Below are 25128 nucleotides of genomic sequence, written 5' to 3' on the forward strand. Positions count from 1 at the left end.
TGTCTGGCCTAATAAGAAAGGAGAACATTTAGTTTTCTATCACTCAGCATTGTTATCACTCAGCATTAAGTTACTATTGAGCAAATCATATAACTAGAGACAACAACAACAGAAAAAAACTTGAAATGCTTCTAACAAGTTAGTAGAGTTACTATATAAATTTGTCATTGCACACGCATAATATGGGACAAAATTCTGTGCTGTACTGTTAAACCATATGTGAAGATATCATGCTTGGTCAAATCAGAAATACCAGAAATGCTAAAGGGTCTTCCCCTTACCACTATATTTAGGGTCTGTTTATGTAACCTAACTTGTAAAATTATTCCATTCCCATCTAAGTTCTGCTCCTGTGAGGATTCAAACGATTATCTTAGATTAGTCTCAGTCATACTAAAATGATCATGGTACAGCTTACTATCGACTGAATGGAAAAAGCTAGTTGGATAGTTGGATTACAACAGCCTTTAGAGAAAATCTAATTTCACAAGCCTGAAAGCACATTAAGTCAAATTCACATAGACTAGGTTTCAACTTTACATCAAACTTTTATTATACAATATCTATCCCCCCCCAAATTCCTTTTCAGAGCGTCTGTCACTTGTACAATAGTAGTGAAGTAAAACAACGATTGCATTTCATCTAGTTTTTGAAAACGATTGGATCATAGATTGAGTCAGTCAGCGTGTCTTCCATTTTTTTAGGATCCCACTTTCATGGGGAAACAAAATCAAACAATTAATCGTCCGACCAACCATCAACCCAGTACTAATCCTGCCAACCTGAAATTACTTTTCAGTGTTACTATATCTTTCTCTGTGGTTTTCTGTGTGCTCTCATTAGTCTGAATCTATTGGTTTAATTCATTCATTTGTAACAAAGTGCTCAATTACGATTTTATTTGGACTAAGTGGGGTTGATTAGATATCTGTTCCCTATATCCCTTTTAAACTTGGTTTAATGGCTGCTGTGTGTGTGTGTGCGTGTGCGTGTGTGTAGGTGTGTGTGTGTGTGTGTGTGTGTGTGTGTGGGAGGGAGGGAGGGAGAGTCGGACCGAGAAGGAGAGGGGGGAGGGAGAGCTTGTCGGGGAGGTAGTGAAGGGATGCGTAATCCAGACTCCCTCCAAGTGCTATGATGTCATCCATGCCGCTTTTAGATGGTCAACATTATTGTGTCACTGACAAAAGCAGCCCGGTGTCTTCGGAATTCAGTTCATATTGACATCATTTGTACAACGTGATTACGTTGAGTATTAACACATGGTCAGGTCAGTTACCATTAGAACCTGGCCTTGTTATGTAATATAACGCACATCAGCGATCAGAATGTTGCATTACCGACATAGAAGCGCAATGCTTGTTAAGGGCCACCGTTGCCCAATAGCGAAAGAGCAACATAGCAACATATTAGCAATGATACTGTTTGTACTGAATATAAATCACGTAGAGACGACCTGTGTGTGAGCGTCATTCCTAGGATATGTGGTTGCACAGAAGTGGCATCACACACTGCAGCTGCTGTCGTGTGGCAGTTAGATTGTATGAGGTCAGAATGTTTTGTGGGATCTCTGTTGAATGGCGTAGATGTTTTGAATCGGTAACTGCTTCTGGCCTTGGACATAAGGATTCTACATCTCAGTGTCTTTGATTATGTTTGAATTGAATAGTGCTGTGTGTTTGTGTGTGTTTCTCTGTTTGGTTGTGTGACCATGTGCGTTGGCGTTAACAATGCAATGCTAGAAAATGACTTGACGTGAGGCGTCCTCCTCCATGTCAGTCTGACTGTGTTAGTGTGGTGATCCAGCAAGCCTCGGAGAGGAGAAAGGACTGAGATCTTTTTCCCCAGAGTCATCTGTCAATCATTCTCTTAGAGTGAGTGTTAAAAACTGCAGAAAAAAAAACAGCCTAACCCTCCCAGTAGAATGGCTAAAGAGACCTTCAGTGATCCCACAGACAGAGGTGGCACAGGCTGAATTTAAAGTATCAACCAAAGCAATTGAGGATTCACGCTGGGAATGTCGGCACTACTCTATCTTTAGAACCCTATTGATTTTAATCGTCTTAAAATGATGCCGAGGGTTTTCAAAAAAGTGCTTTCAAAACATCGTAATACTGAAGACATATCCGACATCTTGTCTCAGAAAACAGAAACATTATGAATCACTACAGTTAAAGGGCGCCCTGACGGGTTAAGAGCCAAACTACTGATTGGATTTCTTTTGACACCTCCAACAACCCTGCCCCCTTCCCCTCATATTCACTGCCCCAAAGATCACTATTCAGAGCTACATATACCGCTGTCTGGACACATAGGGACTAGTCACAGACCAGTCATTAATTAGAATGGATTCTTCAATATACACATGTGACTTGAAAATGCTAATTAGTGTGAAGTGTTTGACACATTCTTTTTTTTTACATTTATACAGTTGTGTGTAGCACACTTGTGTGCCTGTGTGAATTTTGACCAAAATGTACATGCAGATATGAATTTCCATATACAATCAGACATAGCGGCAAGATGTCTACCAGATGTATGACCTTAACAGTTGCTTAACAAAAAAATATATATATATCACACACACACACACACACAATACTATTGATATTTAATATTACATTAAAATATGAGTTTGTCCTTGAAAAGCCAATGTCTCAGATGACGTTAACCGTCAAGTAAGCAGTTAACGGAAGCATTTTACTGGGGAATCAGATGTTTTCATGTAATTCAAGTTTTGCATCAGCTAGACCCAGACTTACTTAACTATGCCTGACCTGCCCTACAATTACTGTAACATGAACTCAACCTGGAACCTGGCACACATGGGAGAAAGTCCCCCTCCCGCTTCCCCTTTCTCTTCTTCCTGTCTTTCTTCCTCTCCCTCTGTATGTGAATGCAATGCAGTTCTCTTCTCAGTAATACATGATCAATATTTTCCTCCTCCTATGAACCTTAACAGGTTTGATACTGATGTACCTCAGACAGCCGGTATTATAACGAGCCACCTTGAAGTGCACCGCCACCGTGCTTCGCTGATCAAGAGTCCCGATATTGCTTACATTTTGTTCAAATAATATTTCTGGATTCATTGGACCTAGTGTTTAGCTCCCACAATCTGTTCTCTTATGGCCCAGGTTAAGTTATCTAGACATAACACTGAGAGTGTGTGCCTAACTGACCAATGTGGTAACAGTGGTAATTCTCGAAAGGAGTGCTCAGTCCCAAGGCTCGGTCAAGGTGACAGTCACATCTTTCTGGCAGGCTTAGACAGGATGTAGCATTATTACAGCAACATACCTCACTCAGATGGAGACAGAGGGAGAGTGGGGGAGGTGGAAAGAGACATAAGGTGAAAGAAAGGAGAGACTGTGAGAGAGAGACTGAGGTTGAGAGGGAGAGATTGAGAGAGCGACTGAGAGAGGGAGTAATTGAGAGTTTGAGGCTGACAGAGGGAGATGCTGACTGAGGGAGATGCTGACTGAGGGAGAGGCTGAGAGAGGGAGAGGCTGAGAGAGGGAGAGGCTGAGAGAGGGAGAGGCTGAGAGAGGGAGAGGCTGAGAGAGGGAGAGGCTGAGAGAGGGAGAGGCTGAGAGAGAGACAGAAGGAGAGACAGAGAGGATCAGGGAGAGACTAAGACTGAGAGGGAGAGTCTGAGAGAGTAAATAAGGGAGAGGCTGAGAGAGAGAGAGAGGGAGAGACAGAGAGGGTCAGGGAGAGACTGAGACTGAGAGGGAGAGACTGAGAGTAAATAAGGGAGAGGCTGAGAGAGAGAGAGAGGGAGAGACAGAGAGGGTCAGGGAGAGACTGAGACTGAGAGGGAGAGACTGAGAGTAAATAAGGGAGAGAGAGAGAGAAAGCAGCTAGAAGTGCAGTCTCTCTGTCAGTCTTAAATCACCAGGGATTTATCTGAGAAGAACGTCTGGGAACTAAACCTTGCTGTACTGTACTGGCCTTGGTGCAGAAAGCTGCACATATCTACCTTTTTTTATATAGGCTGTACGAATGCCCTGATACAAAAGCACTAAAACCCAACAAAAAGAAAATACATGGTGACTTGGATTTGTTGTCCCTGAATGACTTAGTATCTAGTTTGACTAAGTATCTAGACACTAACTACTTAGTGTCTCATTTTAATGACTGAAATAATAATAAAAAGATACCTAAAACTTTGCTAAAACTTATATAATGTTCAAATTAATTGCTGTTTTGACTCATTTGTCATGGTCCCCCATTTGTGTTTATAAGACAATGTGTTGGTTACTGCAGCCATTCATTCAATGATCAGTTGATTTTATTATTCACTGACCATTCTTTGATAGCCTTAAGGGCTGCTTTGAATACCCGAGCACATATGTGCAGTGAAGTGGAGTGATGGGTAATTAGTCACAAGCTCTGGACATGTTAATGTTCTATTCTTTTAATTGGCCCCTATTTTTTTTTTAACTATCTCACCTAGAACAGAATTGAACTGGTTTGTTTTTGTTTTTTTCTTACATTAGGAATGTCAAGTTTACTTACAATTTTGAAGCTTTATTTGCAGATGTTTTCGGCAGGTGATGGGGTTGATTGGCTCCTGTCAGTCATACTTCTTTCACTGAGTTATAGAACCAGGATACTAAGTTGTAATCAAAAAAGATGCAAATGTTTTCAGAGAAGATCATTCCAAAAGTCTTGTTTTTTGGCCTTTGGCTTCAGGGCTTTCATATTGTTTCCTACAATAATGGTATGACTCAGTATACAGCAAAACAATACACTCTACTGTTTCTGTGAGTTCAAAAGTAAAACCTAGATTTATCCTAATTATGTAAGGCATAGAAGGAACATGTAATCACTTCATTGCATACAATTCTCCTCACACAAAAATAAATCTAAAATGTTTTGTTTTCTTTCATGTGAACAAGATAAATAATTATGAATGTTTATTGTCAACATTTTTCCATTCAAATGTTTTTTTCTAATTGAAAGCAGTGTGATCAGGATGCTAGCATTATTTTAAAAATAATTTCTAAATGCAGACACAATGGGAGATCGCTATATGAATTCTAAGGGTAGAGCAGGCAGAAAGTATTAAAATACTAATATTATAAAACGGTTGTTTCTCAAGCAAAGTATATCTTTTATTTGTTTTTTTAAAAAAGTTAAAAAAGAGTATTAAATTGCAAATTCATAATGTGTGGGCAAATAGTAAAAAGGTTTGCCTTTGGGAAAATTAAGCCAATAGCCAAGGGGTGAATTAAGCGTATAGCAACCATACCCCATACAAATGTGCAATCTTTATGGTCTGTACATTTTTTGCTCTGTGTCTTGCTAAGTAATTGCAAACAGTGAATATTTATTGTTACAAAACAGACATCATCCTGTAAACTCATGTACTGTACATCAAGCAGGGGCGTGGCACCCCTTGAGGTTCTTGAGCATCCAAGAAAGTTAGAAAATATCAATTTTAACAACAGCAAGAGAGATGGAAAAAATATACTTAATGACTAAGAAAAGGCACATTGACAAAAAGGAGAACAGCATGGAGCAGTGATATAACAGGGTGGTACAGGAACAGAAGGTGTAATCTGTCAGCGCTTGCTAATAATAAGAACAGTTGTGCAGGCTTTATGGGCTCCACTGCCTCCAATGCAAAGAACTTGTCTTCAAGTATGCCATTTTGACGACACCGCTGTCCCTGACAACGAACCCAGAAAGAAGTGAAGGGCATATGATACAGTGGGGAGAACAAGTATTTGATACACAGCCGATTTTGCAGGTTTTCTTATTTACAAACTATGTAGAGGTCTGTAATTTTTACCATAGGTACACTTCAACTGTGAGAGACGGAATCTAAAACAAAAATCCAGAAAATCACATTGTATGATTTTTAAATAATTAATTTGCATTTTATTGCATGACATAAGGATTTGATCACCAACCAACCAATAAGAATTCCGGCTCTCGCAGACCTGTTAGTTTTTCTTTAAGAAGCCCTCCTGTCCTCCACTCATTACCTGTATTTACTGCACCTGTTTGAACTCGTTACCTGTATAAAAGACACCTGTCCACACAATCAAACAGACTCTAACCTCTCCTCAGTGGTCAAGACCAGAGAGCTGTGTAAGGACATCAGGGATAAAATTGTAGACCTGCACAAGGCTGGGATGGGCTACAGGACAATAGGCAAGCAGCTTGGTGAGAAGGCAACAACTGTTGGCGCAATTATTAGAAAATGGAAGAAGTTCAAGATGACGGTCAATCTCCCTTGGTCTGGGGCTCCATGCAAGATCTCATCTCGTGGGGCATCAATGATCATGAGGAAGGTGAGGGATCAGGCCAGAACTACACGGCAGGACCTGGTCAATGACCTGAAGAGAGCTGGGACCACGCAAGGTCCCCCTGCTCAAGCCAGCGCATATGCAGGTCTGTCTGAAGTTTGCCATTGACCATCTAGATGATCCACAGGAGGAATTGGAGACTGCACCGTATTAGGGGGAGGATGGATGGGGCCATGTATTGCGAGATCTCCAGACCTGAACCCAATAGAAAATCTTTGGAGGGAGCTGAAAGTCCGTATTGCCCAGCGACAGCCCCGAAACCTGAAGGATCTGGAGAAGGTCTGTATGGAGGAGTGGGCCAAAATCCCTGCTGCAGTGTGTGCAAACCTGGTCAAGAACTACAGGAAACGTATGATCTCTGTAATTGCAAACAAAGGTTTCTGTACCAAATATTAAGTTCTGCTTTTCTGATGTATCAAATACTTATGTCATGCAATTAAATGCAAATCAATTATTTAAAAATCATACAATGTGATTTTATGGATTTTTGTTTTTAGGTTCGTCTCTCACAGTTGAAGTGTACCTATGATAAAAATTACAGACCTCTACATGCTTTGTAAGTAGGAAAACCTGCAAAATCGGCAGTGTATCAAATACTTGTTCTCCCCACTGTATCAGCAGAGATCTACATCTGAATTAGTTGTATACAATACCACACACCATTTGAGGAACTAAGCCTTAGTCTACCAGCACCGTCCCCCGCTGTCACAGTTGTCCACCAAGAACCTGCAGTTAAGTGACTAAGCTTATCATGTCCCTGTGCCCAATTTACCGCAACATGCAGCATACGATACACACGGGTTGTTTTGAACCGTTATGTTCCGAACCGTTATGTTCCTGGGGATTCTCACAATCCAGAAATGCTGTTACCGACTTTATAGTTGGAGAGGATACTATTGACTTCTCATGCTACCCTGCACCACCCTTTTTTTATTGAGAATATAAAGTAGTGTGCATAATAGAACACCTGTGTCTTTGATGTTGAGTGGAGATATGGATAAAATAGGGGTTGGGCGTGTTGAAAGTCTCACCTTGTTTCTGAGAAATATACCATCTGTTAAGCGGGATGTGGCTGTACTGTCATATCTGCCATCCATATCGCAAGTGCCCCCTGCAGAGCAGTCAGCGGCATATAAAAGATAATAGAATATACCTTTGTTTTTATATCCTGTAAATGCACTGTGGGAGCTTCCCCACATTGTTTTAAGGCTCATGAATTCGCTAAATGGTCAGCTGTGTAGTGTGATGAGGGGAATGAGAGACATTTACACATGGTCTTGCTTCATAACTCTCACAGTTGGTGGGATCACCTGCACTGCAATGAGGATCCCCAGCCCAACACACACACACACACACACACACACACAATTACTCTGCAGCAAGGCTAGATGCTATACAATAATACATAGATACAGCATTAGGTGGGTATTGTATTTCCCTCCACTGCTAGCAACCAACACAACATTAGTTCCATATTAGGTTCTCTCTCTCTCTCCTTGGCTGGTTCCAACGTTACAGATTTTGGGTGACCACAATAACAATGATTTAGAAAATACTGTAATTAAATTGTTACTTTAAGAAGCAAAAAACGAATAGAAAGGTTTCCTCCTGTTATCGACGTTTCACTTTGACATTGACATCATATCCCAAGGTCAGCAGGTGGCATAGTACATTTGAACTGCTCCATTTGAATAGAGTTTGAATAGTTACATTTTTTTTGGTTTTTATATAGGCCTACGTACTGTATGGTTTGTGTAGTTTATGTAGAAGTGTAGTGTAGTTTGTTGGTATTATTTATGTATGTCTGTAATATTGCAGCCAAATTTGGAAATGACAGGTACCTATACTATCTTTTCCCAAACTGGACACTGGATGAAATCTAAATTAATTCTGGGGCCTGGAAATAATAACTCTGTACCCTGAAGAATCATTCACAGATGATCCCAAATGTTCCTAAACAAATAGTAATCCATTGTATGTGAAATGCATTTCAGCATATATATTCAAACATTATCTTGCTTTTAAGAATATTTTTTTCAAGATTTCATCAATTGCTTTAGTTAAAGTCTAAAGAAAACTTTATAGAACAAGCACACATAGTGTGGTAAAAACATAAGTTTCTGAAGCAAGGATACAATATTCTCATTACATCTACCGTTATGGATGTTATCATTTTAAATAAGGATAATGATTACAAAAGAGAGAAACCAATTATATAGTATGTTAAACCTTGATGAAAGTTAGGTTTTCATAAAACGTCTGTATTTAATCCACTGTAAAATGCTTGTTGTGCAGAAACGTCCTAAAAATCTGTTATGCATGTTACAGTACATTGCGTAAAACCAAAGGATCAAGTATCATCCCTGGAAATATTACATAGATAATGACTTTTTTGTTTGAGTGTGTAGGGTTGAATATTTGTCCTCTTTCGCTTATTTCCTCACTGACCACCATCTAGCCATGTTGACCCCAGCCTCACCCGGCACTGTTTGAAAATGTAATTGTAATCCTTGACAGGGTTTTGCTGGGTGTCTCTTACCTCACTGTAATCTGGGCGACAACATCCAATATTCACATGGCCTCGGGGTTAAGCCCAAGTGTCTGTGTCACCCAGCAAGCTTCAAACACCAGGAGAGAGGCTTCACAAAGGTGGCATGGCCTGCAGGGATGCAGAGAGGGGATGGTAGGAAGGTGTGGGGGCGGGGGGGTGAGAAAGAAGTACAGAGAGAGAGGGAGAGAAATAGAGGAAAGAGAGAAAAAGAAGTGAGGAGCAAGGAGAGAAAATGAGGCAGGCAGAGTGAGGAGAGAGAGAGAGTACCGCTTCAGTCAAGCCTGTGGGCCTTGGAAAAAAAATCTATCCTCACACACAAGGTGTCATTAATTCCGGAAGGATTGGTTTAACCCCAACCTGGCTACGGGGAGAGGGATAAAGGGATGAGGGACCAAAGGACGGACCGAGAAAGAAGCAGTGGAGGGAGATTTGTGCATTGGGAGAGTAAATAATTAGTTTGGCAGGAGGGTGCGAAGGAAAGAGGGGAGGCAGGGACAAGAAAACATGATGGGTCTGTGGATTCCTTTCCTCGTTCAGCGAGAGGGACCTTGGCCAGATGTCAGCCAACTGTCATCCAAACGCTCCATCTTACATGACCTGAAACACTTAACATTCCACGTGGCGAGCAGGGAAATGTTTCAGTCATTTGAATTTGCCTGTCTCAGGCATCTGAATATTTATCACAGTGGAGATGAGCAAAAGACAATAATTAATTAGAATAGAGGACACGACATTGTGTCTGTAATTGGAGGCGTTAGACAATTCATCTGAATGCCACATAAAACAAGTCCGTTTTTATTTTTTTTAAGAAGTGTCAAGGGAGTTTGTTGAATAACATGATTGGATTATGTGCTTTTTAGGAAATAATTGATCTGGACTTTGATTGGTTTGCATTATTGTGATCAGTAAAAGAAAGAGGGAGTGTGAGACCGAGCAGAGGCCGGATGGATTATGTGAGGGAGCAGTCTGTGATCTGGGTCAGAAACATCTGTCACACAAAAGGATTGCTTTGATTGGTCGGGGTCCATACATCACTCCTGCCTGTCAGTGGCCACTAAATTGATATTCCCCAAGTCGCATCTTCTATCAGTAATCATGTAATGGGTCGTCCTGGGTTGTCGGGGCTGCTCGGCCAAATCGTATTCACTTTAACACTAGCCTCCCTCTGTTTGCCAAAATACCATGCTGTATGGCCCAGAGCATTTAGGATTTTACTAGGATTCCCATTAGATACTGCTTAAAGCAGCAGAAACTCTGGGGTCCGAGAAAACATTAAACATGACATAACACAGATCATTAGACAAGTGTAGTACAGACAGGACATACTTAAAATGGGGATGGGGTTGGTTAGAAAATATCTGTATAATTTTTTTTTTTTACTTAATATACACATGTCAATCTAATGAAATACATACAGTGTGTATCATCTCACTCAGACCAACGATCAACTCTAGACATCATCATATTATTTCTCTTTGAAATTGTGATAAATATTCCACTCCACTGTGATAAATATTCAGATGCCTGAGACAAGGAAATTTGATTTTCATCTTTACATGTGATATTATTTTTTGTTGTGTCTTTTCTGGAATGATACTGGTTACTTTTCAAGCAGAAGTCTGGATATTTATCAACTTGTGTCGCTAGTTGAAATAGAGACAAATATTTGTTAACTGATTGTTCTAGACAAAACAAAGTGTTTCAAATAATAGAAAACACCTCTTCCATCTCTCCCCAGTGGGTGTTAGGCAAATTGTTCCATCCATTATGTGTCGGCCTGGAAAGCATTGGTTGGCCGACCATGAGAAAACCACTTCCTTGGAGAGGAACGAGGGAACAAGACAACAAAAGAAAAGTCTGGAATTACTGTGATTCATTACCAGGGTGTTTTATTTTTTTTGTCTCAGTCAAGAGGTGAAATTAGGCAGAACATTGTAAATAGGAACAGGAACTGGAATTAGAAACAAGAACATGAACTGAGTACACACACCAACACACACACACCTATACATATGCATACTTCTCTGCAGCATATCTCCTTTCATCACTGACGCCAGGGATTAGATCAACCTAGTTTGTTTTTAAGGACGGCAGACACGGTTAGCACCAATTTAGTGTGACCTCTCCGCTCTGCCGCCCTCTGCAGACAGACAGTAGTTGCAGTCAGTCATCACTGTCATCTGTCCCCGCTGGCCCATCCCTCATTAGCGAATGCTAGCTCATCAGATTAGCATTAATAGCAACATCTTCGGTAATTACGGCTGGATCGGGCGCAGCTGAGTAGCAACAGAGCTTTGCTAGCTGCAATTATTTGAATGTACCGCTATACCATGAATCTGCTAATAGAGCTCTCCCAGCCCTAAAAAAAGAAGTCTCACCATTGATTTCCGCGGGGCTGCAGTACTCAGCGCTTTATCTGCTATCTGAGGTTATTGATCTTCATAAGGCTGTATTTTGTTGTTAAGTGAGTATGGAGGAGACGGTAATGAAAGGTTTCAACCTGTGTGTTCAGACATCTCCGCGGCTAGCCAAGGTTGCCAGGTGCCACACAGTAGATTTCCGGCCCCTGTTGATTGAAATCGATAAGGATACATCTTTACCTGATTGATGAAAGAAAATAGTGTATTTGTGTGTACATGTTTTATGATATTGTAAACAAGACAATTTTGATCTTGTCGGGCCAAATGGGGCATTGTGTCATAAGGCGCAGGTTTTGGATAAACGTTAATAAATATGGGGTTATAATTCAGGTTAGGTTCAGGTTAGGGAACATAGGATTTTGAATGTAATGTGATCTTGTTGTAGGTTGCAGAGGGCACAGACAGAGTGATCGTTTGATGATGCGTACAGCATAATATCTATATCACATTATAATACGTGTCTCCATCCAATGTTAAATCCAGTATATTGTCCTGACCTTTCAGTTTCAACATAGCAAATACTGTGGAAAACAGGAGACGTTATGCACTCCGCCGTGATTAAGTAATGGCCCTCTTCTTGAATTCAATCCCACGGGGGAAACCAGACTGTGCCACTCCTTTTGAATAATCCGGTCCGAAGTACATACCAGGGCATGTTTCCCACAATTGTTTTATAGTCCTGTTGGAATCCCGGGGACCCAGTAACCTCCAGCTAAGAACCCCTATTCCATTCCTGTCTGTGGGCACAATGTGGTGTACCAGCTGGTAGGTACTGGCAACTCTAACCTCTGGGAGTGTGTTGTCCATTGAAGCCCAAATGGAAATTTCCTCTGCCAATCCTCCTTTCATCGCTCACTGCTCACTCCTTGGTTCCCATTGTCTAGCGCTCAGAGGACTGTGGGGGATTGGCTAGACAGGATATTAATGTGACTCTGGGCCAGTTACAAGGCTAAATACCCAGCACAGCCATGTTTCATCCTCACCTTGCCTTGGAGGACAAGGAAAAACCTAAAGCTTATTAGCGGGATCCGGTTTTTTTTCTACCCTCTCTCTCTTTTCCTTTTTACTTCTCCCAGCCCTCTCTCTTTCTGTGTCTTTCTCTCAACACCACTCTCTGCCTTTCTTTCCTGTCCTACATCACAGACAGAGCGAGGGCTGCCCACGCCGACACTGACATCTCCTACCTAATCAGGTGGCGGATTATCTTGTCCTGATAAATTGGAGTAGCGTCTCTGTTGAAAAGACCTTCATAAAATGCCTCCTCCCTCCCCTCTTAGTCTGCCAGGGAGTGATGGTTGAGCGGCAGACGCCAGGTTGGAGCTGTATCCCAGCCCTAGGGGGGAGAAACATCGTGGTGTAATGATTTGTGGTAAACCGTACAAATGTTTGGAAGAGGTCGTTTTCGGGGCGACGGCTGTTGATGAATCTGATGTGGTTCACCAAGGTCTGAAACCCTCACAGACACTCCCTTTTCACATGCCTGCTAGACTCTTCAAAAGAGCGAGGTATAAGGAAATAGAGCCGGGCTGGGTTGTTGTGGGGAGTTTCTGTAAGTTTAGTTCTTACCATACTCTGACTCGCTCTTTCTCTTTCTCTCTCTGGCTCTATAACCTTGACTTTAACTGGAAGTTGGACGGTATGTTTTTCGTCCTTTAATGTCAGAATAACAAAAAGGTACACCTCTTGCATTTCCCGGCCATGATCAGTTTAGATCAAGACACTTTTCAGGCAAGAAAATGACTGGAAATATGGTGGTTAATGCTCCTCTTCATAGATTGATCTTCGATTTATACTTGCTGCTAACAAGCATATTAGGCACATACTATTCCTAGCTACTTTGACCCTGTCTGCCTTTAACCCTGTTCGACTTTGAACCTGTCTAACTTTGACCCTGTGTAATGTTGACTCTGTCAAACTTTGACCCTGTCTAACGTTGACCCTGTCTAACGTTGACCCTGTTTAACTTTGACCCTGTTTAACTTTGGTTTTTGCAGTGTGACTATTACAAAATCTGAGGTACGAGTCAGTGGGAAACGTCCCCATAAAAAATGTATGTGTCTCTGGGTGTTTTCTAATAGGCAAGTCTCTCATCTAGATTCATCCCGCACCACAGCTGGAGCCCTGAACCCAACAAGCACATCAATTACTATTAGATTTATGCTGTGTCACAGTGGTTCTAGGCCTCTGTGTACTGCCGCACAGCCTTTGCTACACAGACCTCGGCGTCTGTTTCTGTTATTGGATACTGTTTGGAATCTAAAATTATTCTTTCTTTCTCTATTTCTCTTTGTATTTTTTAGGAAAATCCATACATGTGTAACAACGAATGTGATGCCCAAAATGAGGACTTGGCCCATCCTCCAGAGCTCATGTTTGACTTTGAAGGTCGCAACCCCACAACTTTCTGGCAGTCTAGTTCCTGGAAGAAGTACCCCAAGCCTCTCCTGGTTAACATTACGCTGTCATGGAACAAAACCGTTGAGCTGACCGACGACATCGTGGTTACTTTCGAGTCCGGCCGCCCAGAACAAATGGTTCTGGAGAAGTCGCTGGACTATGGTAAGACCTGGCAACCCTACCAGTTTTATGCCACAGACTGTTTAGACGCCTTTACCATGGAACCCAAGACTGTCCAGGACCTTACCCAGCATACCCTCTTAGACATCATCTGCACTGAGGAATACTCCAGGGGCTATGTGTGGAAGTATGACAAGACAGTACGCTTCGAGATCAAGGATCGCTTCGCATTGTTTGCCGGGCCACGCCTCCACAACATGGCCTCCCTGTATGGTCAGCTGGACACCACCAAGAACCTCAGGGACTTCTTCACCATCACAGACCTGAGGGTCCGGCTCCTCCGACCAGCCACCGGGGCCACCATGGTGGATGAGAACAACCTGTCCAGATACTTCTACGCCATCTCCGACATCAAGGTGCAGGGCAGGTAAGGTCCTGACTGTGGGCAAACACGTTGTTTCCTTTATCCGGTCGAGAGGAAACCCCAGCACATGCAAAGTGACGTTCCCTCTACACCTTGTTATCGTGTCCATGATTTGGTCAGAGACCAAGTAGGTGAGGTCTCACGATATTCTTCTACAAGGTAGTCATGTTTTTTTTTTTTGTTCATCTATGTGCTTTCTTTGATTACTGATACATCTTTCATATTTCTCATCAAATAGATGAAATCTTTGTTATTGTCAGTATGCAGTTCAAAACGGACGATATCTTTGTGTTACCGTTTTCTTACTTTCACAATGAAGTTCCAGTGTATGGAATCTTATTCCTGACAAAGATTTAATTTGTTTTCCATTGCAGTTGAGGTTGACTGGGTTCACTTTTTTTATTATATTTTGTGCCTTAGTAGGAGGCTGCATTGTTTTGTTTTTTATTATCAAGTCAATATTGCCATACTATTTTTCTTGTTTTTGCACTTGAATGAGTGCATATTTATGCATTTTGTGATACTGGATAGATAGAACAGGATTTTATTCGACTTAAATGAAATAGACATTCTCCAAAAAATAATACATAGTTAATATACATATCTCAGCCCTGGTCCACCTGCCAAGAATACACTGTGAATTCTTATAGTGTGTGTCAGATAGGCGCTGACATGCTACACTGATAGAAATGAATTGGATTTTTTATATAAAGCACCAAACTGGCACAGAACTTATCTTTGCAATCCATCAACTTCACTATAATTCACCTACATCTAGAATACCTACATCTGCTATATGGAGATTTCCTTATTTAGAGCCAAGAATTACCAGCATAAAGGCTTTCTTCCTTAACCAATTCCTTTGACAACACTTGGTAATGGAACTGCTTTTTAAGATATCATCTTTCCTACTTGGTGCCGCATACTGTATATATTTACAGGCATCTTTTTCTGCTAACTGAAAACCCTGAAGAGGCTATCTGGGCCCAAATGCAACCCTAGTCCCTATGTAGTTCACTGCTTTTGAGAGATAATCTCTTCCAGCTGTCAGCTTCCCTAATTATCAATGTTCCTCTCCGCTCTCTAGCTAAGACATTGCTTTAATTTGGTGAGCAGCGACTGGCTCAGCTGTTTATTAGCTGATGGAAGGTGGATCTGAGGTAAAAGCAATCGGAACACGTTGGGTCACCACACTTGTTTTAATTAGTGTTTAATGTATGATGTCTCTGGAGAGGCATACAACGACATGAACACAAGATGATATTACTCTGTTCGCTAATAGTAACAAAGCTGCACAATGTTTCCCTGTGTCGTTATGCAGTTTAAAGAGCTGAAGAGACGCTGGGGCATTGACTTAACAGGAGTGGTTGTAACACTCTGTGATTTCCAATGTGGCTCATCTAAATGTGGTTGAAGGGGAGGGGGAAATAAATGCTTAATTGTTCTTTTTTTTTTTTTTTTTTTTTACTCTTCATGCGTGATGGATCACGGAGCGCTATGCAGAACATTCAAACTGGAGTGGGGTGGCTGGGTTTTGAAAAATGGAGCCTGCCTCATCATTTGAACTTACATACAGTCATTAATGTGAAAGATGGTTCCTGTAGTTATGTTTATTGGTGTATTCTGGAGAAATGTGAAGTCAGCTAAATCATTTGAACCAGTTTAATCAAAACCAGTTAATGTAGTATTCTGAAATGCACAGCAGGGTTCACTGTATTTTGTGGTGTCATAGCCGTATGCGCCCATTCCCTGTGATATTGAATGCTGTTTCTATTTGTGACCAGAATATTTATTCAATAAATGAAACAAATGCAATGCATGTTGGGACAAAGATGTGCTGTGTCCCTCAGCTACCGGCCGTCTGCTTGACAAAGTCTACCAGGACTACGCCAGCGACATCAAGACAACTTTGAACCATAAAAACTGCTAATTAAATAGCTGCGCTATATAAGTCCTGAAACTCTGCCCATCTCCCATTTAGATATATCCATCTAATGGACTATCTGAATGCAAGTGTAAATCTAAACATCAGCTGTCATGTATAGTCCATTCCACTCATACTGCTCACTTTTCTATAATTCCATATGCTCATCACTTATGTTATTGCACATACATCCATTTCAACTCCTGTAGATAATGTGTAATCTTTACCTATTGTGTATTCTAACCCTATATGATGTCTAGCAATAGCAGCGCCAAGAAAACATCTGGGAGAAAACATCTGGATAATCGTTGAAGTACTTAACGAAGAAAGACGATTCTGTTTCTGAGATATGTTCTCCTGCTTTCTCTGAAAGGAAGGATCCCATCAGAAGCAACTACCTCCCCTTTCATTCTAAACCCGTTCCCAGACACACACTCCCCTCAGTGACAATGACACCACAGCCCAGAGTGGCCAGCCAGTGTTCCTGATGAGTGTCCCTGTTTAAATATTTATTTTCCTAGTGTGTCTTGTTGGTCTTTGTTGGATTCCCATACCAACTGTGATGTTGTTCTGTTTTTGTGTGTCTGTTTCAATTTTGTTATGTCTAAAGGATTTTTATCAAGTTTCCTCGGTTCTTCCTGCGCATGTGTCCTGCCCCCATGCTTCAACGTTATACATAGTAGTAAGCTACTTAACTAAGGTAACTACTTCACCGGACCCTGAACGACCTGGGAGATTACAGTTTTTTTTTTTTCTTTATCACTCTGAGGACATGGTACAGGCATCATGTATAATAATACGTCATTTATTAAAATGAAATACATTTTTATTTTAAAATGAACACAAAAAACATTTAGGTGGCAGGCTTCCATGCAGTATAACATTTCACAGGATGTATTTATTTCATCAAGGATGTTATAATTTCTATTTTGGTCTTGGCTGGCATGATCTTATCCTAATTACAGCAAGTGCACGCACGTTTCTGTGTGCCTAAATGTGTGTTTCGACTACTCTTAATAGGAACATGGCCCACTTAACACTAGACAAGCCAGAAGGGATCAATTTGACCCAGAGGTACAGTTTGCATAAAAGTTTGCAGGCAAAGTGAGCAGGCAAAGCACATGTCTTTTATTTCTTATGGGATTCACATTCTACTGTAGGTCATAACAAAATGGCACAATCATAAAACAAAACATGGCCACAAAGATAAAAATGAATTGATCCTTAGTTTTAATGTTGTGTATTGCCCCCTTTAGTATCAATGACAGCGTGCAGTCTTTTGTAATAGTTGTCTGTGAGGCCCTGAATTATTGCAGGGGTTATATAGCTGCCCATTCTTCTTGGCAAAATGTAACCAGGCTTTTTTGTGGCATTGGCGCAGTAAAGGCTTCTTTCTGGCAACTCGACCATGCAGCTCAGTTTTGATCGTCGTATTGTGCTCCTGGGAACAGGAGCACAATACTTTCCAGAGCAGCCTGTTATCTTTTCCAGAGGTTACCTGTGGGTTTTTCTTCTGGCAGTTTTGGCTGAAATCTTTCTTGATCTACCTGACCTTGGCTTGGTATCAAGACATCCCAGAATTTTCCACATCTTAATTAGTAATTGAACAGTACTGACTGGCATTTGCAAAGCTTTGGATATCTTTTTATATCCTTTTCCATCTTTATTATGTTCCATTACCTTTTGTTACGCAGGTCTTTTGACAGTTCTTTTCTGCTCCCTATAGCTCAGTATCTAGCCTGCTCAGTGCATCCACATGAGAACAAACGCATTGACTATTTATACACAGACCATAATTGCTATTTTAAAACTACAGATGTGGGAAATTCACCTTTAATTGACATTTTCACCTGTGTGTGTCACCTTGTGTGTCTGTAACAAGGCCAAACATTCAACTTTTGATCAGGGCCATTTGGGTGATTTCTGTTATCATTATGATATAAAAAACTGAGACAAACAACTATGTGATAATAAATGGCTTTATATGATCAATATCCTTAAATAAAAGACTGTTTTTTTGCATGATCAGTCATATTTTCAAAACCAATGCCAAAATGTCACAACTTCTACCAGGGTCTGCAAACCTATGAGCACAACTGTACCTAAAAAAAGATTTTTCACGACACTCAATAAACTTACAGGAAGCTTATTTTAGGAATGCTCGTAGATATGCATGCTTTATCCCCCAGTATTTTTTATGTAAAAATAACCACTGGAAAAGCAAATTTAAAGTTATTTTACCCACATTTCTGCGAGATGCGCTATTCGCCATTTTTATTTTATTTTTAAGCTGTAATTCTCCTAAAAATTGCTTATTTGCCACCAGATGGTGCATTGTTTTGGTATTGATTAGAGTGTGTGTCTGTGTGTGTGTGTTTGTGTGTGTGTGCGCGTGCGCATGAGTTCGTTCATGCATGTCAGGGTTTACGTGAGCCAACAAATGCAGGCGGTATCATGTGTGCAGTAGTTGTCATGCAGAAGAAAATATCAACAGCCAAAATGTCCTGTGGGAAATATGCCAAATAAATGAATAAATTGATTAAAAGCATATTAAATAGCCTAATATTGTTTGACCTATATAATATGTTGCCAAGAAAACAGCGAGCCTCCAGTAATAGATTTCTTGGTCGTGTAACTAAGTATAACGGGGTTTCAACGTTTATGCAATGGGACAACATATATTTATATCCATACATTTTAATGCGCATTATCTAATTAGGAAATATGGTTGAAAATGACAAAATTCGACTTTACTAGCAAAAATATTTTACACATGCTCGGGTGCTTTTGTTCTGTTGATCAGAGTCGACTGAAACGCCTTTGTCTAATAATAATGTTGCGAAGTTAGGCTACATTATTGTGCATTGCAAAACAATTCCAATCTAGTCTTTTTCTTAAACATACTGAAATTAAGAAGCACTGAACCACTGAAATGCCTCTTGGTCAAATGTCCTTCTTCCGGCGATGAAATGCCACACCCTCCCATTCAAAACATGCATGGGTCAAAATGACCCCTGACGATGCTTCTAGTAGGTGTGAATGGCTCAGCACTTCTAGTGTTAACTTCCACATTTAGCTTAGATATTGGTTGGATAAAATGTGGCCGTAAAACAAAGGGTTCTGTCCCAAAAGTGCAATTAAAATGTCAGTGCAATTAGTTACTTTCAGCTTTGTTCATCAGTTGGTACCCCTCTAGTTCACTACTCTAAACATAGCGTGCCGCAAGATCTATGCCAATCTTTAAAAAAAAGTAATGCTATAGGGTTCCCTGCTTATATGGCCATGGCTGGTTAGTCAGGGCATGAAATAAAATGAATGAGATCAAGGTGGTTGGAGACTTAGACCTCTAGTCTGGCTCTCTGGAGTGAAAGTTGTTTTCTGGAAACTTACACCATGTGTTATTCATGGCTGATTTTCATTATATTTAATTATGAATGACGAGACCAAAGGCATTGAAGGAGTTAGGATCGATACACAACATTAAAAATCAAAATGAAGCGTGGAGTCATGAGATAATGTGAATAATGCATGTAGGCAATTGACGGAAATTAATTTGTCACCCCTTACTGTATCAGCAGCAGGAAAATACCTTTAGACAGAGGGGGGAGGGGCAGTAAGATGGGAGGACATTTTCTAATTTTCTTACTGTCTGACTGGCATATTAGGTTTGTTTCTCTCTATTCTCTCCATGCACTTTACCTATAGTCCTCTTTCTCTAGCTCTCTCTGCCTCTTTCTATCTCCTTTTTTGTGATCAATAAGTTGTAATTAAAGGCATTGAGGATGCAGCTTCCTGAATGATCTGTGTTCTGTAGCAGGGGGAGGGAGGGCGGCTCTTCTAACAGTGGAATATCTGCAAAGGTAGGTTGTCTGTCTCCTGAAAGAGTAGAGTGAACATCAGAGGGAGAGTTTCTGCTTCCTGTAACAGCGGAGGGAACTGCAGAGGGGGGGTGGCAGTCTCCTGTAACAGCATAGGGCTTTTTCCTGTAACAGTAGAGGGAATAGCCAAGGGAGGGTGGCAGTCTGATATAATGGCTGAGGGAGGGTGGCAGTCTCCTGTAACAGCTAAGGAAACAGCAGAAGGAGGGTCGAGGTCTCCTGTGGCAGTAAAGGGAACAGCAGAGGGAATGGCAGAGGGAGGGTGGCGGTCTCCTGTAACACTCTGATAGCCTTCAGTACCTCCTCTGAATTATACATGAAAACACCTCACTTCCCCATCACTAAACCTCAGATCCCACCAAGACACCCAGCCACAGACCATACAAGCCAGCACTGTCATGTATAGTATGTGCCTGGCGTTTACAGAAAAGCTTCAACACAACAGGTTCCAATGAGTTCTGGAACCTGAGTTTTTAGAGTTCTGGATGTAAGCTTTTGATTCAACGACTGAGTTTCCCCACTCTCAGTGAAATAAAGAATTTGGTCCCCCAATACGAACATACCCATTCATTTTTGGGGCAATTTGAATTGGTTAAAAGAAACCCAAATAATATAAGGGTAGGGCCGCTTACAAAACATATATAAATATTTCCCCTTTAAGTTCTTGTTAGACACATGCAGCTGTCTTGCGGATTGACTACCAAGGGTAATCCTGGGCAAGGCCGGCTGTTGCCTTTTTGGACCGTAGTAAGTTATGGCTGGGCATCTCCCAATCTACCATCTAAATAATAATAATTAGGTTTGAGGGCTACTGCAGGTTGGGTTCCCAGAGCGCTATCAGAAATAATGTTCCAACTAACCCTGTTGTGCGGGGTGAGAAATGTGGGAGAAACAGAATATTAATAGGAAACTATCAGTATAACCAATGTTTATTTCACATTCACGGACCCCCTGGCGCCACCCTCTGGACCCAGAGGGAGCCTCAGACCTCCGTTTGAAAAGCCCTCCTCTAACCAACATCATTCCCTTAAAAATAAGTCTGCTCAGAAAAAAAAAAAAAAAAAAAAGTTTGTTTCCCCAATTTGCCACCCAGCCCCTGGGAGATGCAATTCAATTTCCCACCCAGACATACGCTGCAAGGCAGGATGGGAAGGAAGGTCAGTAAAGACCTAGCAGGTTCAGAACCGTTATGCTGGGATAGACAGGTAATTCAATGGGATAAATTGATTGCTGGACAGACATAACTTTTTCTGTCAGTCCCTGTATCCTTGGCTGCAAAGAGTGGGAGAGAGAAAGAGAGAGAGAGTGTGCTAAATGTTGTCCTAGCCGTGCCCTATCTTCTGCACGTTGAGCCCGTCTATCTCTGAAACAGCATATTGCTGAGCAGCCTGTCTCTGACCGATCAAAGGACTGACTCCTGGACTAATAAACACCGCTAAAGCCGGGATATGTATTTCTTTTTCTTTTTTTAGGTCAAACTCCCAGAAATCTGGACCTCGTGCGTTTTTCAGTATCCTAATGTTTGGGTAATGGTTGTCAACAAACTGCATTATAGCACTTCATATATACACAACCATTCCAGGATGATTGGGAGCTATGTTACTCTTAAGTGATCTTCGCTTGTTGTAGTGCTTCGATAATGCTGAATTCCTTATTGGTTATTACGTCCTGGCACTAATACGCAGAGCATAGCTGGAGTTGTTTCATCTATATCCTTATTAGCTAAAACCACATGCCTGGGGGGCTGTATCCTGAGTAATGGTCATGAACACATTTCAATGTAGCTTATTATTCTGTTATTACCTAGTTTTTATCAAGTAATAGTTATAGCTCTGTAGTTTGAATACAGCCCATGGATCAGCAGTATATTGAGTGATGGCTCTATTGAACCTCCCCAGAGTAGGCATTCCAGCCAGCGATGGAGTAGTAAATCTTTTTTCTCTTCTCGCTCTTCTCCCTTGCTTGGCTTGCTCTTAGGCCTGCCCATCGTGGACAGATAATCCATTTGTGCTAATTTCATGTTTCTGCCTTCTCACTTCCTCTGCTGAATAAGTCATTCCACACGTCTTTCTTTCTCTGTTCTCTCTCTCTCTCTCTCTCCCTCTCTATCTCTCCATACTTTCCCCATGCCACCTTTTAACCCAGTGCTGTAGTCTGCATTTCAGCTTTTTATCATCAGCAGTTTTCATTAGTTTATTCCGAAGACCACAAACCTACAGAATGGGTTAATCAGTTATACATTAGTCTAAATAGTGGTCAATAACCCATCTGGGGCCACGTTAACAATGATAACAATATTATCACCCAGGTGGGATTTCATTATTAATGACGGCTCTGGTTTTGTGCACAAAAACTGCACAAGTTAGCTATCATTCTGTTTGTGTGACCGTGTGGGTACATGTGTGTGTCAGTGTGGGTGTTTGCATGGGTGTGCCCGAGCATGTGTTGTTGCTTATCATATTGTAGGTGTCCTCTATTTAGTGCTGACAATTAGCGGGTAATGCATATCCTGTCTGCGTCTGAGGTGACTCATCAACCAGGACTCTGGGTGAGGCCTGGGGATGATGCGTAATCACACACCCAATTGGTTTTGTCACCTCATTTATCATCCCGTCATCTCCCTGTCCCGCAAACACAATTTCCCCGTGTCAGCTTGGCGTAGGAAACAATTAAATATGTACAAATACACACTTAACCTAGACGCTGTGCAAGGTGCCGATGTAACGCAATCCTTCTTTGGGGAGGAAAAAAAAGGGAGCGCGATGGTGGGTGGAGGGTAAGAAACGAGGAGAGAGGGATGGGGAGAGGAGGGGGAAGTTATTTGGTGTGTGCAGGAAGCGGTTGCCCCCCTGTCATTTATGCAGCATGGATCCTCCTCTTCGGGGGTGAAGGGTTTACATTCTTACCTGTGATACTCTCTGGGGTTGGCCTGCTGTGGGCCAGATTAATATCCACCACTGTGATTGATAGTGCTCAAGTCGTCAGACTCTCTCACAAGCAAACACTCCGTTTTTCTCTCTCTATCTGCCTCTCTCTCTGTTTCTCTTTTCCAGTGCATCAACCGGTGCATCAACCTTGACTCCCCTTCTGAATCCAGTGGGCCCGGTTTCAATGGTGATTTCACCCTGTGCTGTGGTTGCTTTGATCTTTCTCTGTTTTAGCCTCGCTCCTGACTTCTGGGCTCTGTCAGCTAGACTCTGGGCTCCAAACAAACCTTTCACATTGAACCAGGGAGGATTTCCATAATCCCTTTCTCTTTTCTTATACAGTACCTGGAACCTATTTGAGTTGAAGGTTCTAAAGCTATCCGTGTTAGATACGAGGTGAGATGGATCAGATGAAGTGGGTGTATGCAGACACCAGACTTTGAGTGTGAGGTGAATATTATGAGGGGCTGATAATCCCTTGTGCAAACTCAGACAGACGAGAGAGAACCTCTGTGTTGTTGTTTTCCGTCATCTACAGCCATGGCTGGAGAAGCAGAGAAGTTATACAATAAGCCTCTGATGGAAACAGTTGACAAGGAGCATCACTCTCTGTGATAAAGTCTGGCAGGTGGTTCCTATGTGATTGTGTGTGTGTGTGTGTGTGTGTGTGTGTGTGTGTGTGTGTGTGTGCATCAGCCCAGTTACTGCCTGTCTGTCCTGTCTTCCAGGTACGGTTTATTACAAGGCCTCAACAAGTAGCAAATGGCTCCATCTCCTCAAACACACACACAGACACACCGCTATTGGTCTGTCTTCCAGTCCATTCTCTAACAATCCATTCTCAATCTCTGTCTGTGTGGTTGTTACATCCTCCCTCCCTCCCTCTGTTCCGTCTCTCTCTCTTTCTCCCTCCCTCCTTCCCTCCCCATCTCCACACAATAATGGAAGCAAAGCGCTTTTGCCAGTTTACAAATAACGACACCTCCACAGGCTCACTCATGCCATTCAACAACATTGACTCACACAGACTTTGCTTTTCAATATCCAGATCTGCTTGTGTACGATATGTGTGTGTCTGGGGGAAGAGGCTTTAATAGCGTACTGAAGCTGGCATCCACATCCCCGACTCTCTAATTGGATATTCCCTGCATGGAAACCTCCTGAAGCACTACACCTGTGAACCATGAAGGAAGAACAGAGCGGGGGAGAGGGGATGGAGGAAGGAGGAGGTGTGGAATGTGAGGTCTATTGCTTGGCAGCACCACCAGAGAATAGCGCGTACACACAAACACAAACACCGCTACCACCCCCACCCCACACACACACACAGTACATACATACGGTATATCTAGCAGTTCCAGCTGACAGGTCCTAGTCGTCTGCATGTGGCTATGGGCATGGTTGGACCTCCTCCTTCCGTCTGTGTCTGTCTGTGTCCTGGCTCCCACTGCTATCAGGTCTTGAAAAGGGGCGGGTCTGTCACTGTGTGTCGTAGCAGATGTGTGTCACATGCCGATGCGTTCCGTGCCAATCATTCCTTAGTTCACATGGTTAATTAGCTTACATTAAAAATGCCTGTCAGTTTTTTTTGTTCATAATTTTTTCTCTTATTTTTCTTGTTTGATCCATTATTAATGATATGGGGGCAAAATACATTGACTCTCTGTGAGGTGAAAAGGGGTACATGGAACTCATTTGCGCTAAGAACAGACTATGAAACAAGGGTCACTGAGAGGGAAACCCTTCAGCAGGCACCATATTTATGTTTTTCCGTTTATTTATAAAAAATGTATACCTAAAAAATAAACCATTTTCATTTTAAATAAATTGGTTGAAAAGTACTTTTGAGGAATATTAAAATGGTTTAGTTATTCATCTAAATCCAGAAATAAAGATACATTTCTTCAGCATCCATATCTGACAGTGCTTCTTATTTTTGATCTTGTATGTCCCACAATGCATTTGCAGTCAGGAAGTAAATTGCTGTAAATCTTACTACCTACTTTGTTGGATAATTATCACAGTTGAAAATTACTGGAACATGACAACCAGCCGATGATAGACTACGTCTTTTTAACTGGCCTAGTTCTGGGGGTTTTTAAAAGCCTTTGTGCTGTCACCATGATACAGTACCCTACTGTAGTCATTCATACGCCCGCCCTAGTAAAAT

At 41.6% G+C, this 25128-nt stretch overlaps 1 protein-coding gene across 8 annotated transcripts in view; it reads left to right on the top strand.

Moving 5' to 3' along the window:
• The window catches only part of ntng1a (netrin g1a), a 95901-nt gene that overhangs the window by 21530 nt on the left and 49243 nt on the right, over positions 1-25128 (top strand). For all 8 annotated transcript variants that reach the window (XM_020041979.3, XM_020041980.3, XM_034289394.1 and 5 more), the window contains exon 2: positions 13589-14232. In XM_020041979.3, coding sequence (XP_019897538.2) covers positions 13589-14232 — 644 coding nt within the window. The remainder of the gene's footprint in view (positions 1-13588; positions 14233-25128) is intronic.

The sequence above is a fragment of the Esox lucius genome, chromosome 21 (genome assembly GCF_011004845.1).
Source record: "Esox lucius isolate fEsoLuc1 chromosome 21, fEsoLuc1.pri, whole genome shotgun sequence".
Lineage (NCBI taxonomy): Eukaryota > Metazoa > Chordata > Actinopteri > Esociformes > Esocidae > Esox > Esox lucius.